The sequence below is a fragment of the Salvelinus fontinalis genome, chromosome 14, assembly GCF_029448725.1.
Source record: "Salvelinus fontinalis isolate EN_2023a chromosome 14, ASM2944872v1, whole genome shotgun sequence".
NCBI lineage: Eukaryota > Metazoa > Chordata > Actinopteri > Salmoniformes > Salmonidae > Salvelinus > Salvelinus fontinalis.
In genome coordinates this window covers 22,266,146-22,288,742 of record NC_074678.1, presented here as the reverse complement: position 1 = coordinate 22,288,742, position 22,597 = coordinate 22,266,146, and the positions used below count along the sequence as shown (strand labels likewise).

At 41.5% G+C, this 22,597-nt stretch overlaps 2 protein-coding genes across 2 annotated transcripts; both read left to right on the top strand.

Moving 5' to 3' along the window:
- The first annotated feature begins 8,200 nt into the window (after positions 1-8,200).
- LOC129811168 (GS homeobox 2-like) lies at positions 8,201-9,814 on the top strand. Its single transcript, XM_055862368.1, has 2 exons — positions 8,201-8,637; positions 8,956-9,814. The coding sequence occupies exons 1-2, from the start codon at positions 8,265-8,267 to the stop codon at positions 9,291-9,293; spliced, it is 711 nt and encodes a 236-aa protein (XP_055718343.1). The 5' UTR covers positions 8,201-8,264; the 3' UTR covers positions 9,294-9,814.
- A 3,736-nt stretch (positions 9,815-13,550) lies between these two features.
- LOC129811167 (pancreas/duodenum homeobox protein 1-like) lies at positions 13,551-14,518 on the top strand. Its single transcript, XM_055862366.1, has 2 exons — positions 13,551-13,917; positions 14,133-14,518. The coding sequence occupies exons 1-2, from the start codon at positions 13,551-13,553 to the stop codon at positions 14,393-14,395; spliced, it is 630 nt and encodes a 209-aa protein (XP_055718341.1). The 3' UTR covers positions 14,396-14,518.
- The last annotated feature ends 8,079 nt before the right edge of the window (positions 14,519-22,597 follow it).

Genomic DNA, 22,597 nt, shown 5'->3' with positions numbered 1-22,597 from the left:
CAACTCTGTTTACTCAAAGACTACTTAACAGAACTCAAATATGATTCAAAGGGGAGCATGGGAACACACGAAGAGCATGTATTAGCTGAAATTCATGTAAACATATAAAACCTCAGATGACTTGAGGAACAATAAGACCTGATGACGTACATACTAAGCACCTTTAAGCCTGGGACCCACCCCCCCACCCCCCACCCCACCCCACACACAAGCTTCTTTAATCCACCAACTAAGGAATTAGCTTTACTGCAAGTGAATTAACTATATTATTCACATTAACTGATGATAGACAAAATAAATGTACTGTATTTTTAGGTTTGAAAACAAAATACAGTCCAATCCTCTAATAAAAAGTTGATACAGATGTAGGATCTGAATTTGATCCTACACGGCAGGAAATGCAAACTTGTAGTGTATTCAAGGTTTAAAAAGGCTTATAAAGTTTGCAATTCCCACTTTAAAACGTCAGACTTGATTTGCCCTAACGAAAAATGTATCAACCCCTACACAAAAATGCCTATTAATTATAATCTACACAATAATTTACATGTCTTGTTGCTGTAGCAAACTGGCTCAAATTAAGATCCTACATCTGTAGCAATTTGATTCTAATAACTGTTTGCTTAATTCATATAAGCAAAGTATTATGACATAGAAAGGATTCTATCAAGCTGTTTTTTTGGCAACTATCAGCTGTTAAATCTCACTTTATCTTAAAAGCAGAGAGTACTGTATCTTTAAGACCTCACATTGGGCCATAAAATGACTATTTTAAAATATGAAAACAGATGTAAATGAATCATTGGAGCTGAGCTTGGCTGATAGTCATCTCTTACAGATAGAGAGAGAATAATTTCCCTCTAAGTTCTACATGGCGAAAAAGCACTTTCTAGATGTAACAGAAGAACTGAGCTTTGTTTTATAAAACAAAGACAATTTCAATTATGTCTGATTGTGCTAGCAGCTCTGTGAAATGAATACAAACGAGCAGTGAAGTGGCAACAGATTTAAGAAAGATACAGACAAAAAACAAATTGATGCACTCAATTGTTTAAATGAGTACAGTATGGCATAGGCCCAGTGTGGGGCTGCATCTTGACCGCTAACCCCCCTCTCTTCCTCCTATTCTGCTCAGCACATTTCGCTAAGTGTCGCATTAGAATAACACAGTGGATAATAGGTGGAAAAATGCAGACACAATCTCAATTAAGAGATGTGTGACTTTGCCCATCCAGATGTGTGAAGGGTCGTTAGGAGACTAGGGATGTATGGCCTCTCCTCTCATTTGCCTCAGATATAGTTGTGTTGCCTGCCTGTGTGAAGGCATGGGATGTGGTTGAAGGGACATGGTAGCGGACACTAACTGGCAATGATGAACATCAGCATAACGACAAACACTTCTCTGGATGAGGCTGACATGTTATCCAATCAATAGTTTGTCTGAGGATGGGAAACTGCAGTGAAAGAAAAATAAATCAGAAAGATAAATTATTTATTTAGAAATAAATAAAACTTCCTCCTCATCAAAGCCTATTGTGTCAATTTGCTAAACATCACAAGAGCCTGAATCACCAGAGCATTCGCATGCCCTTGAAAACATCCTCTAAATCCCAGTAATGGGCATTCTATTCACTATGGGATGGGATGAAAATCTGTATTTAGCTGACAGTGCACGAGTCACACATTGAAATATCTAGAAGATTTGACATATTATCATCAATAATTTGGTGCTAATCCTTTGTCTTTTTATTTGTACAATCCCCCAGCATAACAACTGACTGATAATTAAGGAAATCTTTGTATATGACAGGACTAAATGATTGACAGGTGTAGGATGCTATAAAAGGTGTAAGAGTGAAGGCTTCCATCAGCTGGCTATAGGCTTTTCCTGAGCCCACAGGAGCAGATTGTACCCCATGCCTATTCAGCCAAGGCCTGGTGACAAAAGACATGGCCTGGCCACACATTCCAGACTGCTTCCGCTCCAGCACACAAGCTCAATCCTAGGGATTTCCCCTTTCAGAAGCAGAAAACGGTTACAATATCACCTCTTTTATGTTCTGGGAGAGATGGCTGTGGTAACTAGATGGATAGGAGAGCCATCACTCACTCTGGGATACATTTCCTGGTTCACAGCCAAACAGGAAGTCAGAATCATCCTCTTGTTGTGGGGCAGGTGCTTGACAAGAGGGGGAATGGCTGAGAACCTGTAAGGATGAAATTCAGACATGCATCTATGTTGAACTTGTGAACAACCCACTGTAGAATACTCAGAGCATGGCAGTTCAATAATACCGTTCCCACTGTCTAGGCCAAGAAGTTGTCATGACTATAAATAATAGAGAAAATGAAAACTGATCATCACTGCTATAAATTAATACATTGATTGTTCCACTATTATTTTTGCTCTCCATGGATGCAAAGACAAAGGTTGTCTCTATTACACAAATTGTGCATATTCTGTTATTTTGTGTTTTGGTGTCAGGAAATAGGGGAGACCATAATTTAAAAGGAAATGTTTGGTGTATAGTGTACAGAGGCAGGCTTCAACAATGCAGCTGTTATGGTAAAAGACCACCCATTAAAAAACAGGGTGTTGATGTCCAGAGTGACCAGTAAGAGAGTGCATGTCCCCAATAACAGGGTGTTGATGTCCAGAGTGACCAGTAAGAGAGTGCATGTCCCCAATAACAGGGTGTTGATGTCCAGAGTGACCAGTAAGAGAGTGCATGTCCCCAATAACAGGGTGTTGATGTCCAGAGTGACCAGTAAGAGAGTGCATGTCCCCAATAACAGGGTGTTGATGTCCAGAGTGACCAGTAAGAGAGTGCATGTCCCCAATAACAGGGTGTTGATGTCCAGAGTGACCAGTAAGAGAGTGCATGTCCCCAATAACAGGGTGTTGATGTCCAGAGTGACCAGTAAGAGAGTGCATGTCCCCAATAACAGGGTGTTGATGTTCAGAGTGACCAGTAAGAGAGTGCATGTCCCTAATAACAGGGTGTTGATGTCCAGAGTGACCAGTAAGAGAGTGCATGTCCCCAATAACAGGGTGTTGATGTCCAGAGTGACCAGTAAGAGAGTGCATGTCCCCAATAACAGGGTGTTGATGTCCAGAGTGACCAGTAAGAGAGTGCATGTCCCCAATAACAGGGTGTTGATGTCCAGAGTGACCAGTAAGAGAGTGCATGTCCCTAATAACAGGGTGTTGATGTCCAGAGTGACCAGTAAGAGAGTGCATGTCCCCAATAACAGGGTGTTGATGTCCAGAGTGACCAGTAAGAGAGTGCATGTCCCCAATAACAGGGTGTTGATGTCCAGAGTGACCAGTAAGAGAGTGCATGTTCCCAATAACAGGGTGTTGATGTCCAGAGTGACCAGTAAGAGAGTGCATGTCCCCAATAACAGGGTGTTGATGTCCAGAGTGACCAGTAAGAGAGTGCATGTCCCAAATAATAAGTTCCAAAAGGCAGACAACAATAACCATTAGCAGCAACAGTGACGACAGAACAGAGAAGCATCACAAGGCAACGTCTGAAATATCTTCTGATCAAAATGAGGATGAATATTCAGGACTTTTCTTTGGCAACTCAAGCAAGAGGAGATTGCTATAAGGGCTATTTTATTTTCTGTAGTTCATTTTGGCTCAGTAATGACTATTTGCTTAGTCTTTTAGAAGGAAGAGAGGGGGAGCAAGCCCTAATAAGGGGAAGAGAAGAGGCAGAGAGGGGAACCAGGGCCCTAATAAGGGGAAGAGAGGGGGACCAGGGCCCTAATACGGGGAAGAGAGAAGGCAACCATTGGGTTGGTATTTATCTCGTTTTCTAGACTCTCCTTAATTGCGCATGGTATTGAAACGCAGACATATTTCTGTGTTTGTTTGTGTGGACATCCAGACACTTCTTGTCTGACGGACACACTTCAGTCTCGAGTGTCTCGGCTAAGCAGCTCGGTGAGAGCTAGAAACGTTGCTCTAATTAGTGGGAGCCAAGCGCATCTCTTCCGCCGACAATGAGGGCCTGTAAGTGGCTTGGTTCACAAGGCTCACCCAGTGTTGTGGGTGTCACTGTCCTGAGGAGGATTGCCTGGAATGGTGTTTTCGATTTAAATGTAGGGTAAAACAGTGAATAAAGCCTTATATGGCCTATTAGAAATGGTTTGCCAGAGTAGGCCTACTAAGTTCCAGGTTTGACAATTCTGAATGAGGAGCAAAACCCTTATTTTGTTATTCAATCAAATGTATTTATAAAGCACTTTTTACATCAGCCTATGTCACTAAGTGCTGTACAGAAACCCAGCCTAAAACGCCAAACAGCAAGCAATGCAGGTGTAAAATTGTTATTCAGGGTTTAGCTCCACAGTTAACGTTTATCTGATGTTCTGTGCACAGAAATATCCCAAATTATCTTTCATAGCATGAACTGATGGATGGTTAGATGCACTTAAAGAAAAAGGTTTTATTTCTAACTCATTTTTGTATAGAGATCAAATTATTAATTGAGATATAAATTAGATTCCACACTGAGTGGGACCATGACTCCTGCAGAATCCTATTCAACTTCTCCTACTGGCTCTTTCTCTCACTCTCTCTTTTCACTGAAACCCATGAGATGGAGAGTAGCCACTGCAGCTGCTATTCACATGAACGAGATAATTGTAAATGAAAAGTCACTGCGTGTCATTATGTTGTCTGCAGGATCATTGTTCATTTTTCCATCGCCATTGAAAACTATATTGAGAACCCGAGTGTTTCTATTCAGTTTTGGTATTCAGGATCTGTTGCCTGGTTACTAATAAAGGAGGAAATCACCCACTGTATTGGCCAAGATGGGCCGCAAGCCGGCCCTGTGCAACAATGCAACTTTTGTAAAAAGGCGTTGATACAACAAGTTAATGACGCTTGTTCAACAAAACATTAATGGACTTCTTCACGGTATAATATGGACTGAGAATGAGAGGGGGCTGCCTCAGCAAAGCACATTAACACGTTTGTGTGTTTTTGTTTCTGAGAAACTCAAAGCACTGTGTCCACGCCCCCCCCCCCCCCTCCCACCCCACCATAAGATAAGAAAATTATTGTCAGAATAGAAACATGTGGCATATGGTTCTTATGGTATCCCTAATAACTAACAGCCTAACAGTTTGTTGGTCACAAACAAGCAAAGGCCTGGTGTATCTTCCCACTAACAAGGAAAATATCAACAGCTAATATGTGGAGGACAAAGCAGTGTGCATTAATTTCTAAAGTGTGATTTATTACTAATTTGATCTTCATTATAATTAATGGGCACATGATTAATTGCCACATCAACATGACTTGAATAGGGCTGAATGGACTAACTGCTGAATGGTTATATCGTTTGCACACAACATGGGAGAGGAACTCATTGCAGTGGGGCCCTCTGAGCTTTATGGATTTCTGACATTCTTTTCAAACTCAGACGTTTCGTTTTTAAGGGGGTAATTTGGTAACGGTCCCATTGGCGGCAGCCGCTTTTTAACTGAAGCATACAAAGCTGTAGTCCTGTCACCCCAAGCAGAATAAAAAGAATCAAAGGATTTTTACCTTAAATGGACTAATTTTCTTCTTGAATTATGAAAGTAATGGCTAGGTAACAGCCTGCGCTCTGTACCCGACGGCTTAATGCCTGCTAAACCCTTCCACGTGGCTCGACTGGTCGTGGCAATTAGAGCTCATTATAGCCTCATAAAGGATCTCATTTGTGGGATTACTTAATAGACAATGAAATTTTATCGTGTAGAATTATGGAAAAATAATATTGGAGCTAGGATGGTGTGATGAGGGCGCGCGCCACACATCATTCCGCCTGGTTTGTCCTCTCTCTCTCTCTCTCTCTGGAAACTGTTCTCCGTACCATAACAACCCATTGCGCTTCTCATGTCATACACGGTGTTCACTTTATTATAGCAATTACAGTCTGCGTGACAGACGTGTTTGTTTCTGTCATTTATACCTGGCTGTATTAAGTCATATTCTAATTCGTTTAAAGATGCCAATTAAAATCGTATGAGCACTGGTTACCCACTGGTTGCTTCCACAAATTAAGCAGAGAAAAAACATACGACGAATTGACCATGTTCCCTTCCCTTATAAGGCTAATTTACACGTAGAGCAAACAGTTGTAAACCCCACAAAAATAAAATTGTATGATCTTGGATATATAGGCCTAGTTTCATTGGAAAATGTATAGCCAACGTAGTGCGGTTTATAGTCCAGTTTTACCTCAATATTGCAATCCTTAAACTGAACTCTTGTATGCATACTTGTCCTTTGCTCAAGAGACTGAATGAATGTTTACGCTTGTAATGTTTGCACAATTAAACTTCGGAAACCGCGCACGCCGCTCGCTTCCATGCGCTCTGTCTGGAGGTTCGAGGCGTTAGTCCGCAGATGAAAGTAGAAGGTAAACCCACTGGTGACCCGCCTGGAGATCAAACTCGCTAATTATTGTCACAAGATAAGGGATTAACGCATTTCTGAAATAGCTGCCTGTTTACCCGGCAGAAACCCAGCGTAATAAACACTTTCTAATTTAATTCTAATCGCTATCAAATAGTCACAACCCAGACAGAGACATTCATAATTCTTTAATTGCTGGACCTGAAATCTTTAGCAAAGGGACGCATCCAGGGAATGATTATACTGCAATTATATTTAGTCCAGGTAGTCACGAGATTTACAACTTCAAATCGCATTTCCACAAATAAACTCTCACACAGAAAGTAGAATGACTCTCATTGTCACAATATACAAGGCTTGGCCATACAATTCTGTCAATTATAAAGTCATTATCTAAGCATAGTTTGCTAATTAATTGGGATTTAAAACAAAACGAATAACCAACTGGAGGCATTACGCTGGTTTGAATCCCTGCTAATAGAGAGCTCATTGTTTAGACCAACAGTATTATGGACGATCAAGTCTGGTAACAAACAGTACAAGAACCATCACCCATAGGCTACCCAAGGCAGCTGCTCACATTGTAGATAATGCATGTGGTTTGTATGTGAGTTTGCTGAGAGCTACAGTATATTCAGAGGCTGGAGATGAATTGATATGATACTAGAGGTAGGCTATTAGAGGTAGCTCCAATAGACTATTGCAGATGTCTGTGATCAATTTTAGCTATAGAGGCCTACTGTTATATGAATATATGTAGCCTATCCGTCAAAGTTCACATTGGAATCGATCATGAACAGGTGTACAGACAATTTCTGGGACACATCAGTGTTAGGTCTTAATTGACCATAGACACTGACTGTACAAAACATTAAGGACACCTGCTCTTTCCATGACACAGACTCATCAGGTGAATCAAGGTGAAAGCTATATGATCCCTTATTGATTGCACTTGTTAAATCCACTTCAATCAGTGTAGATGAAGGAGAATAGACAGGTTAAATAAGGATTTTTAAGCCCCGAGACAATTGAGACATGGATTGTGTATGTGTGCCATTCAGAAGATGAATGGGCAAGACAAAAGATTTAAGTGTCTTTGAAGGAAGTATGGTAGTAGGTGCCAGACGCACTGGTGTGTGTCAAGAACTGCAATGCTGCTGAGTTTTTCACGCTTAACAGTTTTCCATGTCTATCAACAATGGTCCACCACCCAAAGGACATCCAGCCAACTTGACACAACTTTGGGAAGCATTGGAGTCAACATGAGCCAGCATCCCTATCGAACCCTTCGATACCTTGGAGACTCCATCGCCCGACGAATTTAGGCTGTTTGTTCTGTTGCTATTCCTTAATCAGTGCAACCGTTTAAATTCATTTAAAATCGGATTGTTGTTTAGATAAAATATGGATTTTATATTTTAAATATAATTTTCTTCATCAAATTACATTACCGCACAGAAACAAAATATTGCATGAGATGTGGGCACTATTGTCTCAGGCAGCTGATGATGCTGTAGATAAACTTTGTTTATCTACTCATGGTATGTTTTTTGAGTGATTTGTTTATTAACATATATCACTATATTGGGGGTAAAATGAGCGAATGTGGAGATTTTGATTGGAAGTTCTCTGAGAAATCACGTGGTTTGAGCAACTTGCAGTATACTGAAGCCCTTGGAGCCGGCTGCGCACGTGGGTGACGCTAGGGCCAGCCCTCTCCGGGGTCCCTTTTGTTTAACCATCAAACATAAGGACCTTCCGAGATCCTGAGGGCTTCAGATGAGAAACGGTCAACATCTTGTGCAAGGACCAATACTGACTGACCGCTTATCGTTCTGCAGCCATGTCTAGATCCTTTTATGTCGACTCTTTGATTATCAAGGACACCGTGCGACCCGCGCCTCTAAATGAGCATCTCGGACAAGACTTCTTCATCCCCATCAGCATGCATTCGCCCACCATGATGACGGTCAACGCGCCGGTGTGCCCATCCAGGAAGACCGGCACATTCTGCGTCTGCCCGGTTTGCGTCACGTCCCATCTCCACTCATCCCGCGGCGGCATTTCGATGCTGAAGAGTCAGTTCCCGGGAGCGGAGCCCCAATATTGTCAGAGGATATCACACCACCAACAGTCTCCGGCGCTGGGACACGCACCTGTCTGCACGCCTACGTACAGCGTCACTGACCCCAGGAGGTACCACTGTCTCTCCATAGGTAAGAATTTGTTGTGCTCTCTGACCACCTGTATCTGCAATTCAACGCAATGTAACAACCTGTCAATTCAACCTTTGAAATTAGAGCAACATATCTTAATTGCACCACATATATTATGCGTAATTGAAGAGACTAGTAAGAAATAACAAATACGAAATAACGAACATTATAATGTTTGTTATTTTGTATTAGTCTATCCAATTACGCGCAATTACACACAGTACAACCAATGCCATTTCTTGCATAAAGTATGTAGTGCACTGTTAGAAATGTGAATAGAACAATGATGTGGCTAAATCGTTGTGCTGTCTCCATCAGGCGCCTCTGAGAGCAGTCACATCCAGAATGGCAAAAGGATGCGCACGGCTTTCACCAGCACGCAACTATTGGAACTGGAGAGAGAGTTCTCCTCCAACATGTATCTTTCCCGGCTCAGAAGAATCGAAATTGCGACGTATCTGAACCTCTCGGAGAAGCAGGTGAAAATCTGGTTCCAGAACCGGAGGGTGAAACACAAGAAGGAGGGCAAGGGCACACAGAGGAGCGCGCACAGTGGTTGCAAGTGCGCAAGTGGTCACACGGACTACCCGAGGTCTGAGGACGAGGAATCTTTATCCCCTGCATCAGCGTCAGAGAAAGAGATCTCCCCAATCTGAGGCCATCTCACACTATACATACTTCCATTACACTACTGGCATAGTCTACCCTTGTTCAACGCGGATTCAGCAATACCAGACGACCTCATGGCCATGATATGCTACTTCCAGTCTGAGAAGAACTATTGGGAATATCTTTGGTTCCCTCTGGTTAAATCGTGTAGGCCTATTTGTCCTTCGTTTTATGTTAACTGTCCAATATGAACAAATTGTGAATACATGTTTTATTTGTTAAAACATTTAGAAACATAAATGTAATGTTAAATCATTCAGGGTTCAACCAACGTCAAAGTTGTACATCCTCAGTAGTTGTCATACAATGCTTGGTATCTTTCCTCTTCCATGTGATTAGATAAATATCATATTTATCCGATGTGGTAATGACGCTGTTGATCTACTCTGTTTCACATCTGATTTATCCACCTGAATTTGTATGTGCTTAGTAGACTATTATGTAAATAATATGTATATTTGTATTTATTTGAATAAAACTTTGGTGAGTTGTATCTCAGACAAAAATGGATATGCTATGTTTTTTGACCGGTTGGCAGGTGTATCTTTGATTCGGCCCTTAAAGGCTATTGTTTGAGCTTTTGTGTTTGAATTATATAATTGTCAAGAAATCAACGTTGAGTCTGTATTTTGAGTAAATAGTCAATTTAATATAATAATTACACGAATTTTCTCATGAGACCATTTCAAGGAACACATTAATGTCATCATGTGCAGGTGATCAGTGACACGAATATAAACAGTATTAGATTTACATCCAGGTTTACCGTCATTTACAGCCAAATGCATATACTGTACTCTTTTTAAGATGATCAAGAATAGATTAATAGTTTAATAAATCTTGACATTTTCTGTCTGTTCCTAGAGCTGGCTTTGGCAGTGCCCTGCTCGGGTTAACCATGTTGCATGTTATATTGAGTCCCTCTCTGATTAGGTAACAGGTTGATAAAAGATGTCAACAAGGAGTGCATTACCTGTGAACTATACTGGCACTTAATTAAAGAGTTAAGTTGATGTTGTCTATACTTAACAACTCTCTGACCCTCTCTCTCTCTCACACACAAACACACTCCCATCCCCCCAAACATAAGCAGAAAATAAAAATAGTCCGAATATAAAAGCTGTGGCCTATGGTTCCTATGGTATCCCTAATGGCTAAAAGCATAACTTTAGGGGGTCAGTTTTAGATTATTACATTAGATCTGAGTTTCAGTTGAATTATTGCCAATTTATTCTCTGGTGCATTTAAAAAAACAGTATTTACATGTTAGTATATTCGTATAGCCTGACAATAGCCAAAATGGGTAATTATAAAAAGGTATAACACATGATAGCATTAGAGAAAAACGAACATGTAGCCTAACCTATACTGACCATATTTAAACTCACACTCTAATAAAACACTCTAATAAAAAAAAAATGGTATTCTGAAATGAAATAGAACCTAATAAAAAAATAATATTTCCATTTGTTTTAAGTGCTATTATTATTAGTAGTAGTAGTATTGTTATTATTATTAACATCATCATTATTATGACGTTATTATTGATACCTGGACTTTATTTAGAGGCTATATGAAGTACTAGGCCCATAATGTATCCTGCCCACAAAGCCCTACCCGATTAAGCCCAGGGCTAAACCGGGGTAATAGCCTCGATCATCCATGTTATGTTCGCTTTTGAAGAGATTTTTCTTGTCCAAAATGAGTTTAATTGCAGTTTCAGTCCCACGTTGGCTGATTATGCTGCAATTCCTTCGAAACCACAGAACAAGGATATATAGAACTGGGCAAAGGCTTTGACAGGTTAGATTGTCCTGTCTTGGGACTCGCATTTAGCAGTGGACCCCCGACGGCTGCAGACTCTGCGGCCTTTGAAGAGACAGCTACAGGGTTCCTCTGAGCGCGAGAGAACGATTTAGTCACTGTTTCATTAAGCACTAGTTGAACCTTTCAACTTATGGTAAATTGAGGGGGCATGCTGAAATAGAAGGACTGCGTAAGAAGGGCGATAGGAAATTAGCTAACGGTTAATTTAACTCGTTTCAGTCGGAGTTTGGGATACATTCCTAATTGAGAGGGGAAGCAGGTGAAGTTTTGGTCCCACGCAGGTCCATTCAGACTGGGAATAAATGGTCTCTTTTCACATCCCGCTGGTGATCATATATTATTGAGCGAAAGCCACCTAATGAATATATATTGAAGTTCCTATTAATCGAATTAGATTTTACCCCTCGCAGGTGTGAAAGTGAAAGACCACCGGCCCATTAAAACCGATTGACAATGGAGCTAACTGCAGATTTGGGAAAGTCTCCCCCTTTTCAGACCGATGGGCCCTGACCTCGAACTGTCAGTCCGCTATAATAGCCTGAAGCTCATGTGTATTATACCTTCACGCCATGGCAAGACTAGCTGGGGAGACAAAGTAAACTCTCAAAAACACTATCATAGTAGGCGTGTAGGACAGTCGGGTTTTTGGCTATAATCAAAAGAAAAGCAATAGCATGAAGCAGTTTCCCCAATTCGTGTGGCATGACTTTCATACTTTTCATTTGCATGGTCGATTTACAAAATGTCTTAATAGAAAAGTTATGCAATTATAGGTCTAAAGCCTAAACCGTCACACAGCCCCAAATATTGTGGAATGTAAAATTGAGACATTGTTACTTTGGATGAGGTATGAGGCCTGTTCAAATACAATAGCCACCAAAACCAGCACTCCAAAGACGACATAATTACTATTGAAAATGTGGCAATTACGCATTACAAAAGACAATTAATACGACTGCTTTTCACCAGTGTGCAGCTGCTGTCTCGTGTGGAGATATAAGAGCAAACTCAAGTGTCAATGAGAAAAGGAGAGAAAAAGTTTTGTCTTTGCATGCGGAGAACTCTGCTTTGGTCATGAATCTGCAAGTACAATTTTGGCCCTCGATAAATGTGACAACCCTCTCTTCTGAGTCCAAGTGCTTCGAGTGGCGATGAATCATCCAGCCCTGGTAAAGGCAGGGGTCCAGGAGTGTCCAGTGAGTTGCTTGTTTCAAATGATGATGAAACTGTGAATTCTGGACACGTGCCCCATCAATGCCGTCTTTGGTGACTTAATCTAGTGGGAGCCCGGTCACTACACAATATGTGCCATGAGCTTTTGTCATGCTCTTCAGAATAGGCCTTTTCTAAAATGTCAACCACTTTAAAATCCATTATTTTGTTGGGTTAGAGCGTGCCTCTTAAATCATCAACTGCATTTAGTCGCTGAATTAATGAATATGGCTCTCCGAAACAGAGGATAACGAACTGAATATGACGATTTATATCCTTGAAATATACATACATTTCACAAAGCCCAAATTGGAGACCCATGCAAAATAATAATTATATCTTAAACACATTTTTTTAATGGAGAGTAATATAGGCTTAGCCCAAGTGACTTATGAATAACTATACCACCTCATTATAGAGATGTTATAGATCAATTATTCGATTCAGTTGTATCACTATCATAATGGCACGTATGTGAATGTGTGTGTGTGTCTGTGTGTGTGTGTGTCTGAGTGTCTGCGTGTGTTTGTGTGTGTAACAGCATTACTAATCACTGCGCTACTTACATATGATTCAAGTAGTTCCATAAAAGCAGCCAGTGTTATTTTATCAGCTAAGCCAGAATGACAGCTTTACATATTTACAAAGGAAATAAATTATACACCCATTTGATTACGAAAGGTGGCCGAAGTACATGCCATGCCACAAGTCATATTGAACTCAAGCATTTGAATATGCTTCTGTGTAATTCCACCCGACACAATAGAAACGTTGTGTGCCTCCAAGAATATGTCCTTGTTTAAATAATATTTATGTAAATATAAATATTATTTCATTCAGTAAATATGGAACATGGTGGGTTTATGTAACCATAAGCGATTGTAGTGCTCCAAAGTTTGCACCCGTTACCTAAGAAATAGGTTAATAGATCGAAAGGTTTCAGGTTAAAGATGAGGATAAAGTAAGTTTCATGTTCTCTTTTGTTTGTGATTCATTCCCCTCTGGAAATAACAGGTTCAACTTTGCACCAGTGCAAACTTTGGACAATCTGGCCCATAGCCAGTTATGAGTTGTGTCAGTCACGTGACTAGGGATAGGTATTCACTCATAGGTGCACTCCAAGTTGTGGCCTCACTTAAAGGATATATTGCAGGGACGTACATGGACATCCTGTAAAAAATATCGCTGGGAAAATCTGCTCAATAATGGATACATCGGATATTTACTATGACGGTGGGCGCTTCCAACTGCAGTCACCGGAAGAATATGACTACAACCCGCCCTCCTGCCGCTACAGCGGTGACACGGAGCAGGTACGGATCCCCATGCCCCCTTGTGCCTCTGTCGAGCACCGGAGCAAGGGAACTTTACTGCCCTACGATCTACCTCCCTGTCAGTACTCGAGGCCTGTTCAGACACAGACCCAGGAACAGGAATACCTGACAGGTCAGGGTCGTGTACCGAACGACTACCATCCAGGAGACAGCCCAGTGGTGGAAGGAGAGTCCCCGGCACAAGTGCCATTCCCCTGGATGAGGAGCTCCAGAGTTCACTCATACCAATCACTCCCAGGTGAGCAGGATACTTTATAGGTGCAACTTCATAACATACATAGTTGTGACGCGATTTTGTCTGACAGGTAAAATGAGGAGATGGGAGAAAAGGTTTCACAAGGCCTCAAAACTTGGCCTAACCTGAAACAAACAAGGCGTGAAAATGCAAACAAAGTCTAGATAGATTAACTGAACAACTAACGACACACCTTTTATATGGATGATTCTTTTAAGGTGGTTATTCCCAGAACGGGGACGAATACAAGCGGAGCCGAACCGCATATAGCCGGGCTCAGTTATTGGAGCTGGAGAAGGAGTTCCTCTTTAGCAAGTATATATCCAGGCCCCGCAGATATGAACTAGCCACCACACTTAAACTGACAGAGAGACACATCAAAATCTGGTTCCAGAACCGGCGGATGAAGTGGAAAAAAGAAGAAACGAAAAAACGAAGACCCTCTGACCACCATGAACCGGAGTCTTCCAATAAGGATTGATAAAACGTTAGGATAGCAGCATATGACCCTGGGTTTGAAATCCAGATAATTTGTTGCACGTGTCTATAAAATGATAGGCCTATATGTGCTTAAACTTTATAGCCTACGTTAGGCCTATGCTGTGGCTGGAGGGACAGTTTACAATTTGAATTTGCGAGCTATTCAATTCTTTGTCTTGTGCGTATATAGAATGTTGATAAATTTGCGACTAATTAAATTATTTGTCATGTGCATATCTAACATTTTGGTAAAAATGGCTCAATTTTAAATGACTGAAAATATCTGGAATTTTAATTAAAATGGATAAGAGCATCCATTTACTTCAGAATGTATTGTCTAATTTATTTTAGATACACAATAGTTGCCATTGGAAATTTCCAGCCCACTGGAAATGATTGACCTGTTCTCTGCGTTTTAAACGCATGTTATGATAACAGAGCATACATTAATTAATTAGAGGCCTACATGCAGACTATGTATCAATGAATGACAGTGTCGAATAACTGAAAAGATACCAATAAGCTAGAAGTAGCCAATAATATGATTAAGAAATGTCTTACCTTTAGCCTACTTAATATGCAGATTAATTAACAATGCTTATAATTTTCCTCCTTGTTCCACATATAGCCTGTGTGATAGGCTATAACTAACACAAGAGGCATTTTGCCAGCAGAATGGTTGGTCTCATAAGTCTAAAAGGCACCTGCAAAGGGTTTATCTTATGGGCGTCACGACCCGTAATTTGTGGACAAATGATTTATGAGTGGTTAAGATATGATTTCGCTTTACAATTGCAGGCCAACGTTTACAAAACTTAAAGATAACAAAATACCTTTTGAAAATGAGGAACAATGCATATGGCAACATGTTCTCTTTCAGGGCACGGTTGGTTACCTAACTCAGAGAAAGTCAAAATAAGAAAAAGGGATGATGGCAAATACAAATAGAATGACTTTTGCCCCCCAGGTTTGAGCAAACAATTAAGTCACTGTGTCATTTCCGCTGGTCGTGCAAATGCAGGTCGCCCGCCCAGCAACACTCATCAACAGACATCAACACACCTGAGCGAGGTGAAGTTAGACCTATAGGCGTCGGATAAATAGCCTACAGCACAGGTGTCAAACTCATTCCACGGAGGGCCGAGTGTCTGCGGGTTTTCGCTCCTCCCTTGTACTTGATTGATGAATTAACATCACTAATTAGTTAGGAACTCCCCACACCTGGTTGTCTAGGGCTTTATTGAAAGGAAAAACCAAAAACCTGCAGACACTAGGCCCTCCGTGGAATGAGTTTGACACCCCTGGCCTACAGGGTACTTTTTGCAAAGTCTGTGCTGTTTGTGAAACATCAATGTTGGCTGATATGAACAAGTTATTTGTTGATGTATTGAAGTGCATTAAAGTATATTTTTTAGAATAGACTGGCGGTTGTAACTATAAGCCCAAGTTTCCTTGTACATTAATATCAGTTATTCAGATCTCTACAGGTTGTGTTCTCTGTCATCTGGACGAACCTTTTAAGCCAAAGAAAGATGTATACACGATATATTTTCATGTTGTTAGAATACTAAGATAAGGACATTTGTGTTTGCATGAGCTGCAGCTTATGCACACTGCGAAACAAATATATAGTAATTTCAACGTCTAGTTTTGATTTACATTTGGTTGAGTTGCCAACTAACGTCAATTCAACATGAAATCAATAAAAAAATGTCCCCACGTCATTAGAGGTATTTTAAAAGTAAAAAAATTCAAAATTCCTTTATGTTGATGATGTTTTGCAAATCCAATTAGTTTTCCACGTTGAATCAACGTTGTAACATTGATTTCTGTTGTTGAAATGACGTGGCAACAACAACTTTGATTCAATCAGTTTTTGCCAAATTGGGAGACCACGTTTCAGCACGCTGGACAGGCTAGAGGGGACAGATAGCCCTATACCATGCACTGACCACTGGGTATGCTCTAGTCTAGAGCAGGGATAGGCAAATGGCAGCCTGCAGCTGCATGCGGACCCTGGCCCTCCCTTTGAAGGCCCTCAGATATCCTTTGTAAAACTGTAAACATTTCTCTCCACCCTATGGCAAAAAATACAATTATAGAGTTGCAGGAAATTTGCTTTAAAACTGCAAATTTTCCTCTCAGTCCCATGGAAAAAAATTGTAGAATTGTATGAAATTTGTTATAAAATTGCAAGTGCACATGTGGGTAGACAGATTTGCAAGCAACTGCGGCACCTCATGATGAGTTCAGATTTTTTGTGGCCCCCACCTCGATCAGAGCTGTCCATCCCTCTAAAACCTTACGTAAATGCCAAAAGTATGTGGACACCTACTCATCGAACATCTCATTCCAAAATCATGGGCATTAATATGGAGTTGGTCATTTGCTGCTATAACAGCCTTCACTCTTCTGGGAAGGCTTTCCACTAGATGTTGGAACACTGCTACGGGGACTTACAGCCACAGGAGCATTAGTGAGGTCAGGCACTGATGTTGGGCGATTAGGCCTGGCTCGCAGTCGGCATTCCAATTCATCCCAAATGTGTTCGAGGGGTTGAGGTCAGGGCATTGTGCATGGCAGTCAAGTTCTTCCACACAGATCTCAACAAATCATTTCTGTATGGACCTCGCTTTGTGCACTGGGGCATTGTCATGCTGAAACAATAAAGAGCCTTCCCCAAACTGGTGCCACAAAGTTGGAAGCACAGTATTGTCTAGAATTTCATTTTATGCTGTAGCGTTAATAATGTGTGGCCTACCACTTGTTGCTCCTAGATGTTTCCACTTCACAATAACAGCACTTACAGTTGACAGGGGCAGCTCTAGCAGGGCAGAAATTTGACGAACTGACTTGTTGGAAAGGTGGCATCCTATGATGGTTCCACATTGAAAGTCACTGAGCTCTTCAGTACAGGCCATTCTGCTGCCAATGTTTGTCTAGATTGCATGGTTGTGTGCTCGAATTTATACACCTGTCAGCAAAGGGGGTGGATGAAATAGCTGAATCCACTAATTTGAAGGGGTGTCCACATACTTTTGTGTATAAAACAACATTATTTTCTTCGTATAGCCTATAATGCTGACCAAACCGTGCCCCTGCGTGCTCCATCACGCGCATGTTGATTTTGAACCCCCACACCAGACACAATCAGGACACGCAGGTTGAAATATCAAAACACACTCTGAACCAATTATATTAATTTGGTGACAGGTCAAAAAGCATTTAACATTTATGGCAATTTAGCTAGCTAGAACGCTGCTAATGAATGTATGCATCAAATTGTATGCATAGAAGGCTTGACAGAAATAGTAGCAGAAGGTGAATATTGAACTTTTGTTGCATACATATCCAGATGAGGCTGCTTACCATTTTGTGCAATGACGCTGTAGGTGTGATCGAGGATTTACGCTACCATTTATGTTACCATTTCTGTCAAGCATTCTCCGCATACAATTTGATACCCTCCAATTGGCAAATCTGACCATAATTCTATCCTCCTGACTCCTGCTGACAAGCAAATACTAAAGCAGGAAGTACCAGTGACCAGCTCAATACAGAAGCTACCAGACTTTTTTGCTAGCACAGACTGTTCCAGGATTCATCTGATCAGTCACTGGCTTCATCAATAAGTGCATTGATGACGTCGTCCCCACAGTGACTGTACGTACAAACCTCAAACAGAAGCCATGGATTACAGGCAACATCAGCACTGAACTTAAGGGTAGAGCTGCCGCTTTCAATGAGCGTTTATAAGAAATCCCGCTATGCTCTTCGACGAACCATCAAAGAGGCAAAGCATCAATACAGGACTAAGATTTAATCTTACTACACCGTCTATGACACTCGTCGGATGTGGCAGGGCTTGCAAACTATTCCAGACTACAAAGGAATCCCCAGCCGTGAGCTGCCCAGTGACAAGCCTTTCAGACGAGCTCAATTACTTCTATGCGCGCTTCGAGGCAAGCAACACTGAAGCATGAATGAGAGCACCAGCTGTTCCGGAAGAATATGTGATCACTCTCTAGATAGTCGATGTGAGTAAGACCTTTAAGCAGGTAAACATTGACAAGGCCGCAGGGCCAGATGGATTACCAGGATGTGTACTCAGAGCATGCGCTGACCAACCGTCAAGTGTCTTCCCTGACATTTTTAACCTGTCCCTGACTGAGTCTGTAATACCAACATGTTTCAAGCAGACCACCATACTCCCTGTGCCCAAGAATACCAAGGTAACCTGCCTAAATGACTACTGACCCGTAGCCCTCACGTCTGTAGCCAGGAAGGTCTTTGAATGGCTGGTCATGGCTCACATCAACACCATTATCCCAGAAACCCTAGACCCACTCAAGCTTGCATACCGCCCGCCCCAACATATCACACAATCTCTATTGCACTCCACACTGCCCTTTCCCACCTGAACAAAAGGAAAACCTACGTGAGAATGCTGTTCATTAATTACAGCTCAGTGTTCAACACCATAGTGCTCTCGAAGCTCAACACTAAGCTAAGGTCCCTGGGACTAAACACCTCCCTCTGCAACTGGATCTTGGACTTCCTGACGGGCCACCCCCAGGTAGTAAGGGCAGGCAACAACACATCTGCCACGCTGATCCTTAACACCGGGGCCCCTCAATGATGCGTGCTTGGTCCCCTCCTGTTCTCCCTGTTCACCCACGACTGCGTGGCCAAGCACGACTCCAACACCATCATTAAGTTTGCCGATGACACAACGGTGGTAGGCCTGATCACCGACAACGATGAGACAGCCTATAGGGAGGAGGTCAGAGACCTGGCAGTGTGGTGCCAGGACAACAACCTCTCCCTCAATGTAATCAAGACAAAGAAGATGATCATGGACTACAGTTATATGGCTGCACCATCGAGAGCATCCTGACTGGTTGCATCACCGCTTGGTATGGCAACTGCATCCTGACTGTTTGCATCACCGCTTGGTATGGCAACTGCTCGGCATCCAACCGCAAGGCGCTACAGAGGGTAGTGCGTATGGCACAGTACATCACTGGGGCAAAGCTTCTTGCCATCCCGAATCTCTATACCTGGGGAGTTAGATGAAGGCCCTAAAAATTGCCAAAGACTCCAGCCACCTTAGTCATAGACTGTTCTCTCTGCTACTGCACAGGAAGCAGTACCAGAGCGCCAGGTTTAGGTCCAAAAGGCTCCTTAACAGCTTCTACCCACAAGCCATAAAAGCCATATTTGCATTGACCCCTCTTTTATTTACGCTGCTCATACTCACTGTTTTTTAAAATCTATGCATAATCACTTTACCCCTACCTACATGTGCATATTACCTCAATTACCTCGACTAACCTGTACCCCCACACATTGACTCGGTACCGGTATCAACTTTATATATAGCCTCATTATTGTTATTTTATTGTGTTACTTAAAAAACAAAAACGTTTATTTAGTAAACATTTTCTTAACTCTTATTTTTCTTACAAGCCCTTACAAGCCCTTACCCAACAATGCAGTTGTAAGTAAGGATTTCACTGTAAGGTCTACACCTGTAGTATTCGGCGCATGTGACATGTGACATGTGACAGTTTGATTTGATTTATTCAATGTATGCACATTCTGCAAGGCAAATGCATAGTTCCATTGGAAATGAATGTACTTCTGGTGTACCATTACGCAATGACTTTGTAGGTGTGATCGAGGTGTTGTCAGGCCATGGCTCCGGTGGATCTGCTCTCACGGGCCAAAGCCAGGTCACTGGTACTTTTCAGCAGACATTTACATAACAATGGCTGTCTGTGAACTTTAACACCTTCTCACAAAGCAACTTTGTTGATTATGCAGAGTTTGTTGATTTTTCTCTTCACAAGTCCTCATTGTCAGCCTTATAGCTATGGAAACACAATTTCCCTAGTATAACACATGGGCGCACTAGTGTAACAATGTTACAGTAGAAAAGCAGGAACAGTGGCGTAACCATAGATAGTCTATTCTTATTCATTTCTATGGGCTTATTATAGGCTACTGAAACTACTTCATTTTGACTGATGCTGGGTTCAAACAATAAACCGGTCTGGGAAAAGACACTGTTTAGGCTCATATATCAAAAATCCTCCAGATGAAACCATAAACATTTGAATGCCCCCTTGTGGATGTTTGCTTCTAAGTAGAAGTATGTCATTTCCACAGGTCATCTTTTCTTATTGGCAGTCAATAAATGTGGTCCATCCTGATCAACAGTTCGTAACTGGGCTACACAATTCATGAATTATATTTCTGGATTGTTACTGTAGACTGTAATAGGCCCAATTATGTATTAAGTAATGCTAGGAATGTGTGTGTGTGTTTGTGCACGCGTACATGTGTGCTATATGCATAGTCTATAGTAACTTTCTATGCATAGTCACTTTACCCCTACCTACATGTACAAATTACGTCGACTAACCTGTAGCCCCGCAAATTGACCCTGTATATAGCCTGGTTATTGTTATGTAATTTTCTTGTGTTACTTTTTTATTCGATTTTTTTACTTTAGTTTATTCAGTAAATATTTTTTTAACTCTATTTGTTGAACTGCATTGTTGGTTAAGGGCTTGTACGTAAGCAAATCACGGTAAGGTCTACACCTATTGTATTCGGTGCATATGACAAATACAATTTGCTTTGATTTGATTTATACTCAACAGTCACTCTTGCTTGCGCAGTTGTGCCATAGATTACATTCCACTCTGTTTAAAGATGTGGAATGCTGAATTAACTTCCAAATGTAATCATATCACATCCACAAAACGCCATTGTACCTGTTTACAAGCGCGCAATGCGATAGAAATGAGTTATCACGAGAAACTTGGAAAGTGCCTTAGATGAGCCAGTTATCACAAACAACTTCCTCAAAAGCCAGCTTGCATGACCTTTTACAGAGTTGGAAAATGTCTGAAAGAAATTGGCTACACACTAACCCTAATAGGTATACAACTGATTTTGCACCAATGCATTGGAACAGTTTTTTATAGCCCACTGTATGTCGAGGCTTACTACAAATCACAATTCCAAAAAAATCTATTAACTTAAATTAAATAAGCATACTATTTTAATGGACTGGCGTTATGAATGTATTGTTGTAGAGGGTAAAATAAGAGGAGAGCCTTCAGTAAGGAACTCTACCAGTTTGAGGCACAAACATTCGATTTTTTTTGTTTGGAGAACAAGGTATACTGTTCTTTTGCGCGCTTCGGCTGAGGTAACACGTGGAAGTAATCGCGCTGAGCGGCTGGAGAGATGTGTTTCTCTGCAAGGGGAGCGCTGCGGGACGGGCCGTGCTCCGCTGGAAGTGCTGCTGAGAGAGGGGTTGGGGGTGGTCAGCCCCGGGGCTCCACTCCATGAAAACCGGCCTGGTCGGCTGACTTGGCTCCACATCCCTGAGTGCAGTGAGATAGGTAATTCATAATGACCCTTTATCCCAGCTATTAGGCCAGCCTCAGGGCCGGGGGCGAGGGAGCTGGGGTCACAAAACACCTTCACAGAGTCGGCAAACAACAGAGTGCCAAACGGGCAACAAACAAAAAACATAACGAACATTTCTCACTTTTTCTTCATAAGAAATTGCCCCAAAAAATAAGATTTACTGGAAATTCCTCCCTCTTGGAGAATATAATGAAGCCAATATGTGGTTGACTTGAGAGGAAGAGAGAGTTGAGTTGTGTGTGTAGTGCCTGGTGTTGGAGCGCCCCCTGTGGGCAATGGAGGCTTGGACGCTCATGTTAGCAAGTTTCAGGTTTTGAAAAGTGCTAATGAACTGAGCACTAATGTTCGAACAAAACTCCATTCAAGTATTGTTACCATATAATTATATGTGTATACGAACAATAGCCTGTTTATAAGAAGATAAATACATTATATCTTAATAACTCATGAAACAACATGTTTGTTTGTACATTTTAACGTTACCTTTGCGTATTTGCGGAATGGTGAAATGTATTTATCTATTTGAAAACATCTGTCAATGTCGCTTGATAAGTTATATCGTTTGCTTTTCTTCAAAAATACGCTCGACACCGGATCTTTGAGCATATATATTTCTCGTCCCTCTTTCCTACATCATTGCCCAGCAGAGTCCAGCTCCAGTCTCACTGAGAAAACAGGACTCTTATTTTGAAAGAAACCCCAGAGCTGGAGCCTCCTGTAGGGGAGGAGAGGGGGGTCATTTCCTGAGAGTTATTTA

Coding starts and splice junctions, on each gene's coding strand:
- LOC129811168 (XM_055862368.1), top strand. CDS start 8,265: ATGTCTAGATCCTTTTATGTCGACTCTTTGATTATCAAGGACACCGTG. Junction 8,638..8,955: donor GTACCACTGTCTCTCCATAG/GTAAGAATTTGT, acceptor TGTCTCCATCAG/GCGCCTCTGAGAGCAGTCAC.
- LOC129811167 (XM_055862366.1), top strand. CDS start 13,551: ATGGATACATCGGATATTTACTATGACGGTGGGCGCTTCCAACTGCAG. Junction 13,918..14,132: donor CTCATACCAATCACTCCCAG/GTGAGCAGGATA, acceptor GATTCTTTTAAG/GTGGTTATTCCCAGAACGGG.